Below are 19,556 nucleotides of genomic sequence, written 5' to 3'. Positions count from 1 at the left end.
AGTCATGTGTGAGACTCATGACTTATATTGGAGGGAAAACTTAACAGAGTGAGAGAGAGATAACAAATTAATTATTTAAAAATGTTGGTATGACAAATTACTTAAAATTTTAGTTTATATGACAAATTAAAAAATGTGTACAGGTTCATATGACATTTCAAAAAAATTCCCTAATTAAAATTATCTACAATTGCTCAAACCGTAATTTTGGTAAGAACTAAAGAGGGGTATGTGTACACCCACACAATCCCTATCTTCCTCTTCCATTTTAATTTTGAATTATGTGAAAAAACAAAAAAGGAAATATCTACACCCACACAAACCTTAATCTTTGCTAAAAACTAAAAACACTATCAATCAACTTCTTCTACCATAGAATTATATGCCAAAGCATCTACCATAGAATTATACCATTTGAATAGGCTATATGCCAAAGCATCTACCATAGAATTATACCATTTGATTAGGATATATGCCAAATTTCTACCGACGAACTTTTTCCTATGGCATTGATATATCACTTTGGACCAAATTAGGCTTTGACTTGGTAGTATTATAAGGCCTAGCAATAATGGTAGAGTAGACCAAATCTGTATCCACGTGAAGTGAAATAATATTGTGTGGCTAGTTTGATGCTTAGAGTTAACAAGAAACTTAGCCCGCGCAATGCTGCGGGTCTAAAACAATGTTAAACATATAAAATATATTAAAATATATTTACTTCTATATCAAAACATATTTACATCTTTATGATACATGTTTGTACAATATATTACAACACTCTAAGGCTCATGTATTTAGTTCTAGTGATTCATACTTCCTCAGCAAATCAACCATTTGTTCTTTACCAATGTCCAAGGCCTGTTATGGAGAAGGCAAAATGGAGTTATATATGTCAATGGGGCTACCAACACGTAACATAAATTTAGTTACGATAGTATATTAAATTTAAAAGCTAGAAATTAGAATATAGCTAAATCATGTAGAAAGTCGTAACAATAATAATAATAATTTAGACGACACAAATGAAACTGGAGTGGCCTTAATGCATTTATATCGAATTCAAAATAGAAGAAAATTCAATTAGGCTGGAATGGAAAATTTTAAGCTTCTAACATAATAAATTCGCCGGCACATATTGCTCATTTGATATGTGGTATGATAAAACTCTAAAACTTATCGAAGTTTACACAATCATACTTGGCACTCGTCAGTTTTCACCTTTACAAATGCAGAGCAGCACTACATTCCAAAGTTAATTTCAATAGGAAATACTACTCTCCAATGATTTTTCCAATCAAAGGAAAAGAAGTCTCCAATGATTAGGTGATGTGACTCAATCGACAAAGTCAAGCAGAGATCGCCACCTAACTATTCCAAAGCTAAAATTTCAAGTGGAAATCTATATAATGATTTGATGAGATGACTCAAATGTGAGAACCAAGCAGAGAGCACCGAAAAATAAACCTCAGTAATCGAGCAACATAATCACAAACCAAGGGATGCAGCTATTAGGATGTACTCGGTTATCTTTTAAGAATACGTAACCTACTACCTAAAGCCTATAATGTTACATCACCAACAGTCATAGATAAGAACCAAAATCAGCACCATAATCCAAAACACATGATTTTATCAAGCAAAGAGAGGGAAACATTTTCACCATAACAAAATCAAAGGCCAACAACCAATCAAAATAACACCACACAAACACCAAAAGTTGCACAAATTCCACACAAAAATGTAAACTTGTACGGAAATTACTACGACTTGAACAAAATTCAAGCTACCCATCAACAACTAACAGAAATACCAATATTTCCAACAACGAAAAAAAAAAAAAAAACAAAAAAAAAACAAAAAAAATTTAGTAATGGATTAAAACTAACATGTAATATAGAACTTCTGTGCTTTACTTTCTTATTGGTCCAAGGCTCGAGAAAAGTATTTCATGAGCTGCCAAAAAAAAAAGTCAAGAAAATGAATATAGTTGTTCTATATCATCCTATTGAAACCATTAAAATAGTTTTTACATTATGTGAAGCAAATTATATGAAAGTAAAATTCAATTGAAATGTCAATTAACGGATGATCTAAATTGTTCATATATTAAATCATCATATAAGCGGAGGACCTTTTTACCACAACTTGATCCACACTGTTTGCAACTGAAACAGTTTGATTCTTTATAAACAAAAGGAAAAGGAAAAGAGAAAGACAATCAGCATTTGAAATCAAACGATCAGATTGAGATACAAAAACTTAATACGTGCTTACCCCCTCCTCTTGACTTTCAACTCCCCCTGCATATTTAAAAAAAAAAAAATACAGATTAAATTAAATAAAAACAATTCAATAAAACTAATCACAAATTTCATTTGAGTAATCATCAAAATCGAGAGTGTATATAGGTGAATTATGGACAATTTACTATGGCTCAGTCAAGTAAGGACCAATTGTAAAAAGTAACATGAAGTCAAATTGTAATGAAAAAAAAAACAGAAGAGGAAATAAAGATGGTAATATTATCACAAAAACAGCAGCAAGAGACCTTAATTAATTAAGGTGGCTTATTTTAGTGAGCAAAGAATAGCTAACAATTAACAAAGCATGGATTTATTTGAGAAAAAAACACAGGATGAAATAACATTCTCTTTTCAAAAGAATATAAAAATACTACCAGGGATTCAAAAATATTAGTTAACGCAAACAAACAGCAACAAAAGCCATTAGACATAAGGTAAAGTTCCAAAAACTTGATCCAAGAAAAAGAATCATTTACCTCTACGGCTCTAACCATGTGACGGGGAACTTCCTCTTTCCCATTTAAATGGTGGATTGAATACCAAACATGCTTCTTTCCAAAGAGAAGTGCCTAATGAAGATGAAAAAATATATAATTCAGATTACATCAAAAGAAGTAATAAAGTGGATAAGTATGGCAAAGCATGAAAATTGAACACCATGAATTACTGACACGATTAAATTTTCTATCTTCAACTCTGCGACTAATTTGATATAGCACAACAATTAACCGTTTGAAAGAATTGTGTAAAACATTATTGATTTTCTGAATTTAGTAGACATACAATATCTCTTTGCTTCAGTAGTTGAAAAGAGAAATGGAGAAAGCGTGAATGTGTATATAAAAAGTTGAACCTTATGGGAGACGAAGAAATAACTTTACGGCTAGCAAACTATTAGAAATCCTATTTTCAAACTCACTTACAATATCAACAATGCCAGCATTTGCCTACTCTCTCCCTTTGCGTTAGGATGTATAACTTTGTCTTAAATAAAACCCTGTAAGAAAGGGAAAGTCGAAGAAAGTTTAGGGAAGTTAAAATGAAAGCTACAATATGCACAAAACGTAACTATTAGTAATAATAACCAATGTAATCAAACATAAATAAAATGGTATGCTACAGTTTTATCCTTTTTCATACAATTCTGAGGTTTGAGTCTTATGAAATGGCAAGTTTGATACAAATTATTAATGAGGAAATGGATAGTTTTATTCTCTTTCATAAAAGTCACATTCAAAACTAAAATTCAATGCCAAAAACCAATACCACCATGATTCAAAGAACCTCAATCTACTATCTTTAACAATTGAAACTATATTGCATGATGTTAAATCTTTAGTCTTAATTTGAAGACTGAAAATAAAATACTTTGAAGCTACATTGATTAGTATTAAGCTTAGCCTCAAATATTCTAATGGCTCCTTTTTATAAAGAGATTATCATCAAAGCATTGCTGCTCAACACCCAAATCATCAAATGTGAGACAAAACAAATTCTAATGTTTAAAAGGAATTCCACAAAATAAATAATGTCTTTATCAAATCTTTAATTCATTACAGCAAAACCCAAAAATCTAGAAAGTTTTAATAACCTTACATGACCACTCATGAGCAAGGTCAAGGCAGCAAAACCCAACAAACCCAAAATATTCAAATAAATCCCACACAAAAAAATCCATTTGAAAAAACCTACAAACAAAATAATTCACTACTTTTTCATACGAATTTGAACGGAGCTATAGAACATACCAATTTGAAGCAAGAAACCTCGGTGAAAATAGTCGAGGAAGCCATGTCGATCTCAAGAAGCAGAGAAAATTAGGGATTTTTTCCGAGCTCCAAATCATCCTTGGACGCCGTTACTCTTTTCAAACAAAAAACAACCAAATTGGGGATTTTTTCAGTAAAGAAAAAAGAGAAAATTAAAAGAATGATCCTTTAATGTACACATGCATTAAAGATGTATTGCTCCGATAAAGATAATGAAGAAGATTGATCCTTTAATGTTAAGCTTACTGCTTGTGGAAGATCTCCTTAAGAATTCTGCCACCAACTTTAACCATATAAGAAAATATGGTTGGACAGAGTTTCATAAGAAAAATAAGTCAGGAAAGTGAATTTGTAAGGAGCTCAAAGGCATTCGATTTGGTCATTTACATACAGCAATAGCAAAAAATACAAAAAACTATACCATCTCGCTTTGATCATCTCCTGCAGGTTCTGAAATACCACTTGGTTCGCTAGGTGGCCAGGCACAATGAGAATCTGGAACTGGTGGAGGGCATGCAACGATCTTCTTCCCTTTCCCTGCTGCAGACAAACATCAAAACCCACAACCAAGTTCACTAAAAATGCACAGAAAAAATACAACTACCAAACTCACAAATTTAATCGAAGTACTCTACAAAATCTAGAAGAAAAAAAATACTAAATCTCAGATAAAAATATCAAAAAAACCCATAAGTTTAATGACGGATCCTCCAAAAATCTGAAATTTAGACGAAATTTTTTACAAAAGCATGAAAAATTATTAACATTCAATTATATTAAATCACAATGGGGAATTAATTTGGTTTGTTTTAATTAGAGTATGAAAAATTTACTAAAATTCAATTGTGCAAATTTACACTTCTAAACACATAATATTCAAATAAAGAAAATTTTGAATAAAAAGGTATTGACATTTCAACGCCCATAGCTTGGATAAAATGGAATTCTCAAAAATTCATGGAAAATCCTTAATGAAATACTTCCAAAAGACGAAAAGCATATAATTTTAAACAGAAAAAAAGTACGAAAAGTGCCTTAACAAATCGATAAAGCTGGATGATCACAGCATCTTCTCTTTCCTTTATCCTCATACTCTCTACCCGCGTTCATGCCTGTACAATGCTCAAACACAACCTAAATTAATTCAAAGGAAATATGCACAACCCCAGCAAAATTAATGAATTCAAATAATTATTCGCTTCCTCTGCACAACTCAAATTAATTCGAAGCTTTTTCATACCTCAGGGAAGAGCACCGTCTCTCAATTTGGGTTGTGCAGATTGGTAAAAGTGATTGGGGAGGAATAGCAGAAGAGTCCACTGTCTCTCAAGCTCTTCCCTCTGAAGAACGGTAAGAGAAACTCACATTTACCATTCCACCTATTCCCATTAAAAAAATTAAAATTAAAATTTTCAAGAAAATCACTAATTTGTTCAATAAATTTGGAATCCTTTGTTATTTTGCTGAAGAAAAAAAGGTGGAAACTTTACCTGAGGAACTGAAAGAAGTTGTGATGAGAGCAAGGCAGATGGTGCTGGAGAAACTATGGAGGGAAAAAAATCAGAACCGATAGGATTGAATAAATCAGTCGGAAAACTCAGGATGTGATCAACCTGTCGTTGCTGAGTTGTATCCACACAAAAACCAAACAAATTAATCCCAAAACCCGAACATTCCAAATCCCAAATCCCAATCTCAAAAACAAACAATCATACAAAAAAATCGTCAATTAGATTCGATAGCATACCATTTCCTCAAGATCGGTTGGAGACAAGAAAAGCATACATTTTCTGGGCTTGAAATTATATTCGAACCGACACCAGATGCATTGGTTTTCAACGATAAGGCGGAAGCAAAAGCAGAGAAAGAGGAGATGAGTAAAGTGACACGCGTCCCGCTCAACACGCGTCACTATGCTAAGCATGCCAGGTGATAGAATCATTACTGTAGAAAGAAGTCTTGTGAAGAGCCACTTGTGTTTCTGAGGCAGGAGTCGAGAGACATCTATTGGACGGAGAGGGCCAAAACCGTCATTTTACTGTGTAAAAGACCAAAAAAGCAAGATTTGAAGAGCAACTGAAGGGTAACATTGGAAGAACACTGGCGAATGAACAGTAAAAAGGACACAAAAGGAATTAATTGATAAGTTAGGCGTTTAGTATATATATATAATATAATTTCTGCTCGTTGAGACTTTTCTGTGGCTATCCATCGTGGTACGGTGGTAGGGAAAAGGATTCTCGTCAGATTTTTTTCTAGGGATCTTAGGGATCTAGTAATCGTGTTCGTATATCGTGTGATCAGTTTTCGTTAAGTATTATTTATATTTGAATTTTAAATTTTAAATTTTAAATGATTTCTGACCGTACTATGTACGATAAATGAACACGATTACTGGATCCTTAGGAAAAAGATATGGCGAGGATCCTTTTCCCGGTGGTAGTAACCATCACCAATGTTGTCTGCCTAGGTGGAAGGAGATCCACTCCAGACCTTTGTGGCCGGAGCTCGCCAATCCGCACCACTCAATATTGTGTATGTATAACTAAATCCCATTACTCCAAGTCTAGAACTAACTAAGACGAGGGTGACTGGATTCTCAGCGATGGCTGAAAGTTAAGAAACTACCAGTTCTAATCAGTACCGTCTTCAACAACTAGGAAAACCTGATTCCCAAACACCTTCATATAAAAATATTGTAATTCAAACTAATACTTTGAACTTACAATGACACACCCCGTCCCGAAGGAGGGCATGCTGGCAGTCACGTGAGAGTGACGTAACCATTTACACAGTTCGGAAGCTTTAAAATATACAACTTCTAAGATGAAACACCCGAAGGTGAGTCCTCATTTGGTCCATTCTGTCAGAACTCCGTTGAATTTCCTCGTAGTCACCACACCTTTGCAATTCTTGAACCTGGAGGGGCGCAAAACAAGGTTGAGTGGGTCAGCAAAACAAACTTATTCAGAACTTTCTTTTCTCTTTAAATATACTAACCCCTCGCTGTAAAACAAGTATAGTTTCCCAGAGAAATAAACATATATACGTATGTATAAATATGCCAACATGCTCAAGGGTATATCATTCATGCTCAAGAATATGCCATGTCGGAAACTCATAATGAAATGTAAATGCTCAAGCATAATTCACATCAATAACATATAATCTGGCAGTCGGGAGTCACCTAACGTGACCTGTACGGCTGCAGATAGAGCTCCAATCTCAACTCAATATCTGAATCTGCACACGAGTCGGAACCACCTAACGTGGTCTGTACGACAGGACTGGGTGTAATATATACGCTCTAGTGCTACGATCACGTGAAGACTGTGCGAATAATCGCGGGTCACCTACGAGTCGGAACCACCTAATGTGGTCTGCACGACAAGGCTTGCACCTAACTTGGATCCAAGGCGAGCGTGTGGTGCGGGTGAACATCACGTGAAGGACTCTGCCCCTCTCTGGGCGGGAGCACTAACACCGGGGGTGCAGATTATGAGCTCTCTAAGCATCTCAAACTACTACTGAAATACAAACATGAATACCACTTACCTGGCACTTACCTGTGCGTCCACAGCACCAAATACACATATATAAATGTATGCCACTACCAATGCATGTGATGATAGTATTTCAATCGTATCCCAAACGTATTTCATACGTATATCAAATGTATTTGAAATGTAGCTTACTTGGGCCTCCTCAGCACCATGCAACAGTATGCATAATTATGGTAATGCACATATTAAAATATGATGCATATATGACAGGATATTTAATTCGTATTTCTTTTAAAATACGTCAAGCATACGTATATATATATATACTGAAAAATAACTGCCCACTCACTGATCACATCGACGTCTCATAGGTTCCTGAACCTCCCCTAGCTTGGTTACATTCTTCCTCTGTATAATTTTCACCTATACAAAAAGTAACCAAATTGACGTTATTTAACGCACATACACCAAACATTCGTCCATAACTTTCTCATACATTGCTCAATTTGGGTGTATGAATATACCACGGTGATCTACACGACGTCACGAACGCGTGACAATTTTCCGAACTCAATTTGGAGCTCTCACGCGCCCCCACGCGCCCTGTTCACGCGCTGCCCACGCGCGCGTCTTCTTCCTCGCGTCGCCAGACTGGTTTCGCCGGCGGTGGGTGTTTTGCCGGAATTTCTGGGTAAATTTCAAAGTGTCATAACTTCTTCATTTCTTAACCATTTTCGACGTACTATATATCAAAATGAAGGTATTGACGAGATGAACAGATCCATACCTTCCTTGACCCCTAACTCGCCGTGGATTCGCCGGAAAAGCCCCGAAAGCTCCGGCCAAACTTTGAACTTGTCATTCTCCTTGTTCTTACGTCCATTTTTCACGTAATCTATACCAAAATGAAGCCCTAATCATAATCTACCACGTTGGACTAGTTTTAGGGCCTAAAAACAACGGAATCAAACTTTTCCAAAAATACGAAAATTCGGCCAAACTTACAGTTCGTGATCCCGACGTCCAAATCCTTCAAACGAAGCACTCCGAGCTTCCTTAAGACCTCACCAAGCTTCCTACAAGCTTCAAAATCCCAGAAAACATCAAGTTTTGCGTGTGCATGAACAGTGCACACGCACAGTGAAATTGAAATCCATGTTTTCCGAAGTGAAACTCACCTGAAATTGGTACCATCGTGTTCGTGTGGTCCTCAGGAGTACGATGGTGGTCTTAGATCCTTCGTTGGTATAGTTTTAGGGTGGTTTTGTGGGTGGTCCGTGTGAGTTCGAAGGAGAGAGAGAGAACTTACAGAGAGAATGAGAGGTTTGTGAGGGAGGAGAGAGAGAGACAAGATGCACAAATAGGGGAGAGATTTGAGGGAGGTGGGATCCTACCCAATCCCCAAATCATCAAGTTACAACATATTTTACGCCCCTTAGTCCCGTTTAAGGGCATTTTCATAACTTCACGTCCTCGGAATTAAAATTCTGGGACGGGTTGTGACAACCTTCCCTCCTTATAGAATTTCGTCCCCGAAATTCCAACAACCAACTTAATCATCTAAACTCATACAATAGCTTCGGATAAATCTCTCTCATCCGATTCTCCCACATAATTTCTTCCACTGAATGCTTTCTTCACAAATTCTTTACCAATTACACTGTCTTAATTCTCAATACATTCTTTTTCCAATCCAAAGTCGTCCTTGGTTCCTCAACCAGTCTAATCCGGATTAATCCTCAATAGTTGCACCGGAACTCCATGTGACGAATCTGCCACCTAGTGACAACGCATCGAAATATAATACATTATGCACCTTAGCCAATTCTGAAGACATCACCACTTGTATGCAACTTCATCGATTCCTTTAGTGGTCAAAAACGGTCTGATGTGTTTAAGACTTATTTTGTCTCCTTTCCAAATCTCACTATTTCTTTTCGTGATGAAATTTCTAAAAATGTTGAATCATGAAACACATCATGCTCTTACAATAACTCTGGAAGTAATTCAAACAACTTCACTTACTCTTCGATGATCACATAAAGTCCGATGTACTTAGGACTTAATTTGCTTTCCTTTCCCAGCCGAATCATACTTTTCTAAAGTGAAAACTTCAAAATTATAAGATCATCTACGTTAAACACTCGATTAGTGACATGTTCAACTATTAATCTCTTTTGCCATTCCTGGCTACTCTCAGGTTAAACTTAATCACCTGAATACTTTGAGAAGACTCATCCATAGTTTCAGGGCCTACCAAAACTCTTTCGTGATCGAATCTTCTCTATCCAGAAGTATTTATTCCACAAATCAACAAAAATCGACACATTTCATGGTCCTTATGGCGTTACTTTGGAAACTGTGCAACCAACATACTTAAGAAACTCGGCAGTTCCGTAACCCAAATCTCTTCTCCATAAAACATATAAGTACTGTTGCACTATGATCGTTACTCAACACTGGAGTAAATGTACTAACTTAGTACATTGATCAACTATCACTTCAAGTTCAATCATAACCATCCTATTCTCGAACTCAGCAATCTTTCTTTTTCCCTTCTTTCTTTACCTTGGTTAATTCATAATTTTCGTCGTTAACCATTTGAGTCTTGAGTACGACCTTACTAAAAAGACTTAACTTGAAAATTAGCAATTACAACTTCTTCTCAAACTTCCATTCTCAACTTTACTTCAGTTGATTTCCAATCCACAAGAAGACAATCTTGGCAAGCGTGCCAGACATTAATTCTTACCACCGTCTTTTCACCAAGTGCATCAGCTAGAACAATTTTACGATCACCCTGGTCGTACAATCATGTTCATTAAACAATTCAATCCACCTTCGCTGCCTTATATCAAAATCCTTCCAAGTAATGGATATTGGAGACTTTTTGGATTCGTAAAAATCTTGCATTCTTACCAAATATAATGTCTTCATAACTTCACAGCAAAAATGGTAATCATGACTTCCAAATCACCAGTAGGGTAATTCATTTCATGAGGTTCCTTTTGTCGTGAAACGTATGTAATCACCCTAACATTTGCATCAACATGCATCCAATACCATTCAAGAAACATCACTAAAAACTTATGATTACCACTATTCTCTGGGAATACTAAAATACGTGCATGAGTGAGGAAATACTTCAGTTGTTAAATTCTTTGCTCACAATTTCCTTCCCACTCATACATAACCTCTTTCTCAACAATCTCGTCAATGACAAAGCAATGACTGAAAAATCTTTCACGAACCGTCCATGATAGCTTGTTAAGCTAGGATAACTCCGAATCCCAATTACGGCTCGTGGTTATTCCAATTTCTCAATTCCTGCTGCTTTTTAAGGATTCACTTGAATACCTTCAGCAGATATAGCAAATCTTAGAATGCCACTTGATTCATTTAACTTTAGCATTTGCTAAACTTAGCATACAACCAACGTTCCCTCGATCTTTGCAATACCAATTTAAGATGTTTAGCATACTTTGCTCTAGTCTTATCAATCATTTCAATAGCAACAACAACAATCGGTCTAGATATCATTGGAATACTTCATTCATCAAATTCATAAAGTAGTAGATGCATTCGTCACTCCGAATGGCATCACCAAACTTGAAATGACCTTAACGAATCCTGAAAGTTATCATAAGGGCATCCTCACCGATAATCTTCAACTAATAATATCCAGACCTCAAGTCAATCTTAGAAAATATACAAATACCTCTGAGCTGATTCATTAAACATCAGTACACCATCATGGATCACGGTTCTCAATCGTTACCCGATTCCATGGTCTATAATCAATGGATAGTCTTTAAAGTCCATTTTCTTTCTCACCAATAAACTGGGGTTCCCCCAACGTAATGTACTAGGTTGAATAAAAACCTTTATCAACCAATTTCCAATTCTCTTAGTTCAAAAGGCAACATTCCATAATATAAGGTTTGTACCTGGAGACAAATCAATAGTGAACTCTACATCTTTAACTGGTGGCAATCCAGGTAAATTCTCAGGGAAAATGTCAGGTAAATGTTTGACTACTCCTACTTCTTCCACACTACTAGAAGTGACATTATTTAGCACCACATGAGATAAGTATCCTTGGCAGCCTTTTGATAATAATCTCTTTGCTCTCACAGCATAAATAACGGTCTGCCTCACTCCACTTTGCATACTTACAAAAGTAATCTCTAGTCATCCTGACCGATGGAAAATAACATATAATCAATTCAACATTCGTCTATAAACATAGCTCATACTCTTTCATTCTAATCAACTCAGCCCTCGGCTGCATATATAGCTCATAATTAATTCATCGTATCATGTATATCTTGCACACATTCAGTACCACCTCGCGTAGTCTGCAACTCATCACTGTATATAACATAATATGCTTTAGAATAACATCGAAATCCACAATCTAATGAAACAAAAGTAGCTGGCAACAATACATACTCTACTATTACTGAGCACTCTAAATAAGTACGATACTAACATAGGATAACCTACCGGTTTACTTGCTTAACGAATCCACGAATAAGTTATTAATATTACGGTCTGCAGCCCGCAATACTGATAAATCATCGTTGTCTCGATAAGTAAGCAACAACTCTCGAGGGTGTAATATTACTATTTTGCCACTCATTAGGAAATACATACACACGTCTCAACCGCGTTTAAATACTACTTTCTAGGCAATAACAATAATAACGTAAAATTTCTACATTATTACCAAATAGACTCTAGCTAAGTCATTAAGAATAACTATCGTACTCCTAATCAAATCCGAATAATTCTGAGTATCTTGCAGTGATGTGTGGTTAACACATCCCTTGGCTTGTTGTCGTCTCCCACAACCTCTATTAGTGTAAATACTTCGCTCATGTACACCACGGCCTAACTGACCATAATTAATAGATCCAGGAACTTGCTGGATCGGCGCTAGTTGTGGTAAAGAAGACTGCTAGGGCTTCTGTTGGCTTTGGACATAATTTGCAGTTCTATGTCCCATCTATCCACTTGTAAAGCATCCAATGCTTTCTTGCCTACATTCTCAAAGGTGTCCATTATTGTACCTACAGCACAAAGGTACATTTCCTTTACCAAAATCACCTTGTCTCTGAGATCTGAGATTACCAATACATCTATCACTTAGCCTCTGGTCAATGGCATTAAAACCTTTGCCAAAAGAACTAGAATTAGCTTCACTTCTTTTGAAGTTCCGAATCTTTCGAGGTTCTCGAGATGACTGGTCTTTATCCTTGTCATCATTCCTCTGATTCCCATTCCTTTATTCTTCTTCACTCTCGCTAAACATGTTCTCAGAGTCCTCAAGACTCAACAACATCTTGTATACTCCTGGTAAGAATTACAATGGATAGTGGTCACCCAAAATACCACTGCCTTATGCCACCCATCCTAACACAATATAACACTTCAATCAAAATAGCAGCAATATTTGAATGGGACGAGGCAAGTCTGAGAACTTTCTATAATACTCATTGATCGTCAGCTTTCCTTGTCTCACATTTGCAAATTCTTGCTTTCTACCATCATAAGATGCCGAAGGAATAATTCTTTTCTTTAAACAAGTCCTTAAACAATTCTCAATCGGCTGTTTCCTCCGGTGACAACGAATTATACTCCTGTTTCCACCAGGATACAAGTTCATAACTCAAACCAGGTAATCGTCTCAACCCTTCTGTCAAAAGGAAGATTCCTTTGACTTGCATAATCCAAAACGTCTTTTCCAAATGATTAAGCCATCGCTTTGCTCCCTTAGGTCCATCATTTTTCCATAAGGTGATTCAAATTCAACTCATAACCCATCTTAAAATGTCCCTTTTAGATAATATATTGAATCACCAAAATGATAATTTCCCCCAACAGCTAAATCAGGGAGACTAAGTTCCTCTAACTACGTGGTTTGCTACGAGGCGGTGTAGTTCTGACAGAATTCACTAGAACTTCTCAAGATGTCCAAGATTGAAACTTAGGCTCTGATACCAACTGACACACCCCGTCCCGAAGGAGGGCATGCTGGCCGTCACGTGAGAGTGACGTAACCATTTACACAGTTCGGAAGCTTTAAAATATACAACTTCTAAGATGAAACACCCGAAGGTGAGTCCTCATTTGGTCCATTCTGTCAGAACTCCGTTGAATTTCCTCGTAGTCACCACACCTTTGCAATTCTTGAACCTGGAGGGGCGCAAAACAAGGTTGAGTGGGTCAGCAAAACAAACTTATTCAGAACTTTCTTTTCTCTTTAAATATACTAACCCCTCGCTGTAAAACAAGTATAGTTTCCCAGAGAAATAAACATATATACGTATGTATAAATATGCCAACATGCTCAAGGGTATATCATTCATGCTCAAGAATATGCCATGTCGGACACTCATAATGAAATGTAAATGCTCAAGCATAATTCACATCAATAACATATAATCTGGCAGTCGGGAGTCACCTAACGTGACCTGTACGGCTGCAGATAGAGCTCCAATCTCAACTCAATATCTGAATCTGCACACGAGTCGGAACCACCTAACGTGGTCTGTACGACAGGACTGGGTGTAATATATACGCTCTAGTGCTACGATCACGTGAAGACTGTGCGAATAATCGCGGGTCACCTACGAGTCGGAACCACCTAATGTGGTCTGCACGACAAGGCTTGCACCTAACTTGGATCCAAGGCGAGCGTGTGGTGCGGGTGAACATCACGTGAAGGACTCTGCCCCTCTCCGGGCGGGAGCACTAACACCGGGGGTGCAGATTATGAGCTCTCTAAGCATCTCAAACTACTACTGAAATACAAACATGAATACCACTTACCTGGCACTTACCTGTGCGTCCACAGCACCAAATACACATATATAAATGTATGCCACTACCAATGCATGTGATGATAGTATTTCAATCGTATCCCAAACGTATTTCATACGTATATCAAATGTATTTGAAATGTAGCTTACTTGGGCCTCCTCAGCACCATGCAACAGTATGCATAATTATGGTAATGCACATATTAAAATATGATGCATATATGACAGGATATTTAATTCGTATTTCTTTTAAAATACGTCAAGCATACGTATATATATATATACTGAAAAATAACTGCCCACTCACTGATCACATCGACGTCTCATAGGTTCCTGAACCTCCCCTAGCTTGGTTACATTCTTCCTCTGTATAATTTTCACCTATACAAAAAGTAACCAAATTGACGTTATTTAACGCACATACACCAAACATTCGTCCATAACTTTCTCATACATTGCTCAATTTGGGTGTATGAATATACCACGGTGATCTACACGACGTCACGAACGCGTGACAATTTTCCGAACTCAATTTGGAGCTCTCACGCGCCCCCACGCGCCCTGTTCACGCGCTGCCCACGCGCGCGTCTTCTTCCTCGCGTCGCCAGACTGGTTTCGCCGGCGGTGGGTGTTTTGCCGGAATTTCTGGGTAAATTTCAAAGTGTCATAACTTCTTCATTTCTTAACCATTTTCGACGTACTATATATCAAAATGAAGGTATTGACGAGATGAACAGATCCATACCTTCCTTGACCCCTAACTCGCCGTGGATTCGCCGGAAAAAGCCCCGAAAGCTCCGGCCAAACTTTGAACTTGTCATTCTCCTTGTTCTTACGTCCATTTTTCACGTAATCTATACCAAAATGAAGCCCTAATCATAATCTACCACGTTGGACTAGTTTTAGGGCCTAAAAACAACGGAATCAAACTTTTCCAAAAATACGAAAATTCGGCCAAACTTACAGTTCGTGATCCCGACGTCCAAATCCTTCAAACGAAGCACTCCGAGCTTCCTTAAGACCTCACCAAGCTTCCTACAAGCTTCAAAATCCCAGAAAACATCAAGTTTTGCGTGTGCATGAACAGTGCACACGCACAGTGAAATTGAAATCCATGTTTTCCGAAGTGAAACTCACCTGAAATTGGTACCATCGTGTTCGTGTGGTCCTCAGGAGTACGATGGTGGTCTTAGATCCTTCGTTGGTATAGTTTTAGGGTGGTTTTGTGGGTGGTCCGTGTGAGTTCGAAGGAGAGAGAGAACTTACAGAGAGAATGAGAGGTTTGTGAGGGAGGAGAGAGAGAGACAAGATGCACAAATAGGAGAGAGATTTGAGGGAGGTGTGATCCTACCCAATCCCCAAATCATCAAGTTACAATATATTTTACGCCCCTTAGTCCCGTTTAAGGGCATTTTCATAACTTCACGTCCTCGGAATTAAAATTCTGGGACGGGTTGTGACATACAACCCTATAATTAATAATTTAATTAAATTCTCTGTAATATGTAAAGAATAGGCGTATATATTCCAACTGTTTACAAACTGGGTAAGTTTGGCTACATTTTACGCTTTGATTTTGGAAAAATCTGTTTCTAGTCATTCCTCATTACTGTAGAAGCATTTTCATCTAAGCAACTATTGCACACTTAAGTACTCGTGTTTCACTGATTTTGTTTACCAAAACAAAAGAATTATTTTTCGCACCACGTACCCTTAAGTGATGGTTATGGTCACAATTTTACCATTACATGAATATAAATTTCGAAATTTATGTAATAAATAGATATAGGTCTAAATATTAAAACTCATCCAATAACAATAAGTATGATGGAAATGATTACCACCACTTGTGAAATAGTTTGCAAAAATTCACCCTTTTTTTTTTTGTACACATTTTTATAAATTTTTATACGTAACTTCTTTGATTTATTCAATAAAAAGTAATACTGAAAAGATATAGTATGGAAGGAGGAAATTGGAGATATTTATCATTTATTGGAAAGGTCTCTCACTTTTTTCTTGTGGAAACTTGGAGCAGTGGGCCTAGGCGGAAATGTTGAGCTAATAAACTGACGTCATTTGATGTCGAACATAAGTATTACTAATGCACTCTATATAACTTCATGAGCCACCTTAGAATTCAAAACACAACCATACAAAAAACCAATCTACAAATTGTGGTATCGCTTAGCTCTCACAATGAGCCTTCATAAATCCCTTTCCATTATTTAGTGGTTTAAATCTCGGGGACGAGATTTATTTTAATGGGGGTTGAATGTAATACCTTGAAAAATTTTAGATAGATGAATTAGATATTCATGTTTAGGAATATGGGGAGGAAATTGGGAAATAAATCGATTTATGGTTATGAAATTCAAGTGGGGAAAGGTGAAATCTTATTCCTGGATTTTATTATTAAATTAAGTATTTTGTAGTCGTATTTGTGGTTATGACACATTTATGTTACGGAGTATACTTGTTTGATAAGTTAAAAAGGCAAAAATGCCCATAGTTGGGTAAACATAATTATACGAGGACATATTTTATCCTTATATGCTTCATTGTATTTCTTGGCATATTTGGATAGAGCTCGATCCCACGAGCACGTAGGGGAAAACCGTTTGTGAAACGGAGTTATAATGAAGGAGATATAAATGGACAAAGGTAAGGGTAAAATGGTGATTTGACCATTAATTTGGAAGGCTCTAGATTTGCTGGAGTGGTGATCTCGGTTCCATGTCTATGGCTAGGATGGAGAGATGAGAGGAGAAATGAGGGAAGAAGGGAGTGGCTGCCCAATGGGAGAGGAGAAAAAGGAGGGAAATGGGAGAAATGAAGAACTGGCTGACTGAGTTCCTTCCCTTTAACTCGCTACCCGACCCAACAACATCCATGATTTACGACGCCTTTCATGATGGGTTTCTGACGAATTGAACCCACTCACCACCTAGAGTAGACCTAGCATCCCTTCCTTTACCATTTTCATCCAAAACCCGAGTCAATTTGGCCTCAGTTTCATAAAGAACCGCACCGGTGGGTGCGATGGTCCTTCGTTGATGATCCACCATTTCTGAAGTGTTCCCTTCAATCACCACCACCAAAAGGCTCCTCTTGGGCCCAGGAACAAAACCCAAACCAGTTTGGGGGCGGTGGAGTGACGGGTTAGATGAATCGAAGCTCACTCAATTTGATGGTTGACAAATTGATGGCCATTTCAGGTGTTTCCAAGCCGAATTGGACTTCGGCCAAGGTATGCAAAATGTTTCCCTCATTGAGCTCTACATGTTTGTAAAATTTGATAATTTTTGAAGTTGGTCGGAATTCGCCGCCTGAGATGGCTCGTGGCCAGTAGGCCAACATTGCCTTTTTTTTTCTTTTTTTTTTTGCGAAAGGTAGAAACTCAACGTTGCCTTTTTAAGTTAATTTTGACGTTTTGAAATTATATTTGATATTTGTTTGATGTGATTCAATTGTTTGAGTTTAATATCGTAAATGATCGCCATCTGAAGATTTTAGAAAATTGTTTAATTGACGGTGAACTACGAATAGCTTGATCTCATTTGAGAGTATGTAAGTAATCTAACAAGAAGGTTAGATGCATCCATAAAATGATCGAATTAAATTTATTATAATTTATAGAATATTAATTAACCATGACATTGTTTTTGGTCTACCACTGAATCTTGCTTCGAGAATATTTTTTCTATAATTTTGGGTCGTTACAATAGATCTCTCACTTCCGAAATTTCTTAATGTTGTACACTGCATTTTATTATTATTTTTTAAAATATCGTGGGCCTGCACGTGGTCCTTCTAGAGGTTATGGGGCGCGTGCGTTTCCAGAAATTTTGTGAATTCATTTAGCTGATGGGTCTCCTGTGTGAATATGTGGACAAATTTTGTCCCTCTAAAACAAAGTTGTTTGTGTATTTCTTTATGAAATAATTAGTTATTTTGTGACAATCTATGAAATTATTTTAAGTTAAAAATTATTAATTAATACTGAAATTTAATATTTATCTTTTAATCAAAGTATTCAAATTAATAAGATTTCAATCTAAGATTTTCGTGAGAGCGTCAAAAGTTTCCTAAAACTAGCAATAGTTGATCCCAAACACCATCAAATAAGAAGGGATGTGATATTCACACACTCTTTTTTACTTCTCCCACACATATTTTGTTTTTGGCCGTCGGATAAGATGAATTGAAGAAAATCAACGGACAAAAATTAACAAGAGGTGTGTGAGAAGTAAAAAATGGTGTGTGGATAGCATATCCGAATAAGAATACTGTAACTGAAACTAATAGTGTGAACTTAGAACCCTGTAATTAAAATTTAACTAAATTCTCTTTAATCTGTAAGGAAAAGGTGTATATATTTCAACATGTAATGCTAGGTAGACCAAATTTTTAAACCAAACTTAGTAAACTGAACGTTTTAGTTGTTGATGATTGGATTATTAATCAAGTGTTTGTTAACATGTTTATTTCCTATTGGTGGCACATCATTTAATTTGTAAATTTAGTTTAAAAATTTGATCTACCTAGTATTATCTTATTCAAACTGTTATGAACTGGATAGGTTTAGCTACATTTTATGCGTTAATTTTGAACATATCTTTTTCTCGTCATTACTCATTAATGTAGTAGCATTTTCATTGAAGAAACTATTGCACAATCAAGTGCTCGTATGCGATTGATTTATTTTACCAAAACAAAGGAAATATTTTTGCTTATAACAATCAAGTGACGGTGATGTTCATCAACCTATTTATTACTACTGAATGAATTTAAATTTAAAAATTTATAGTAGATAGCATAAATCTAAAAATTTGAACTCATTCAATAGTAATAAATAGGACATGAACCATTACCAACACTCAATGAATGATGAGCAAAAATGCACTCTTTTTCTACTCATTCCTTTTAATTTTTATGCATAACTTCTTCCTTGATTTATTCAATAAAAAAGTAAGTAATACTAAAACGATATTGCGTAGAAGACAAAAGTGGAGATATTTTATCATTTCTTTGAAAAGTCTCTCTTACTTTTTTTCCTTGTGGAAACTAGAAGAATCGGGCCGCCTATAATTTAGGCGGAAATGTTGAATTTGGTGAGGAACGTAAGTGCTACCAATGCTCTATTTAACTTCA

General features: G+C 36.4%; 1 protein-coding gene and 2 long non-coding RNA genes across 3 annotated transcripts; all 3 read right to left on the bottom strand.

Moving 5' to 3' along the window:
• Positions 1 to 688: 688 nt before the first annotated feature.
• Positions 689 to 3,452, bottom strand: LOC148697362 (uncharacterized). Its single transcript, XR_015961521.1, has 4 exons — positions 3,230 to 3,452; positions 2,783 to 2,875; positions 2,278 to 2,303; positions 689 to 1,956 (listed from the first exon to the last, which is right to left on the bottom strand). It is a non-coding gene; the product is annotated as an uncharacterized LOC148697362 (long non-coding RNA).
• A 1,606-nt stretch (positions 3,453 to 5,058) lies between these two features.
• On the bottom strand, positions 5,059 to 6,087 carry LOC148697361 (uncharacterized). Its single transcript, XR_015961211.1, has 4 exons — positions 5,823 to 6,087; positions 5,566 to 5,688; positions 5,316 to 5,454; positions 5,059 to 5,187 (listed from the first exon to the last, which is right to left on the bottom strand). It is a non-coding gene; the product is annotated as an uncharacterized LOC148697361 (long non-coding RNA).
• An 8,521-nt stretch (positions 6,088 to 14,608) lies between these two features.
• Positions 14,609 to 15,674, bottom strand: LOC148697360 (uncharacterized). The gene is made up of 4 exons (XM_088691983.1): positions 15,540 to 15,674; positions 15,367 to 15,444; positions 15,148 to 15,256; positions 14,609 to 15,047 (listed from the first exon to the last, which is right to left on the bottom strand). Exons 1-4 carry the CDS (start codon positions 15,553 to 15,555, stop codon positions 14,945 to 14,947), a joined length of 306 nt encoding a protein of 101 aa, XP_088548109.1. The 5' UTR covers positions 15,556 to 15,674; the 3' UTR covers positions 14,609 to 14,944.
• Between the last annotated feature and the right edge of the window lie 3,882 nt (positions 15,675 to 19,556).

Source organism: Pyrus communis, chromosome 4, assembly GCF_041283825.1.
Source record: "Pyrus communis isolate YQ-2024b chromosome 4, ASM4128382v1, whole genome shotgun sequence".
Taxonomy (NCBI): domain Eukaryota; kingdom Viridiplantae; phylum Streptophyta; class Magnoliopsida; order Rosales; family Rosaceae; genus Pyrus; species Pyrus communis.
This window is presented reverse-complemented; position numbering and strand designations above follow the sequence as displayed.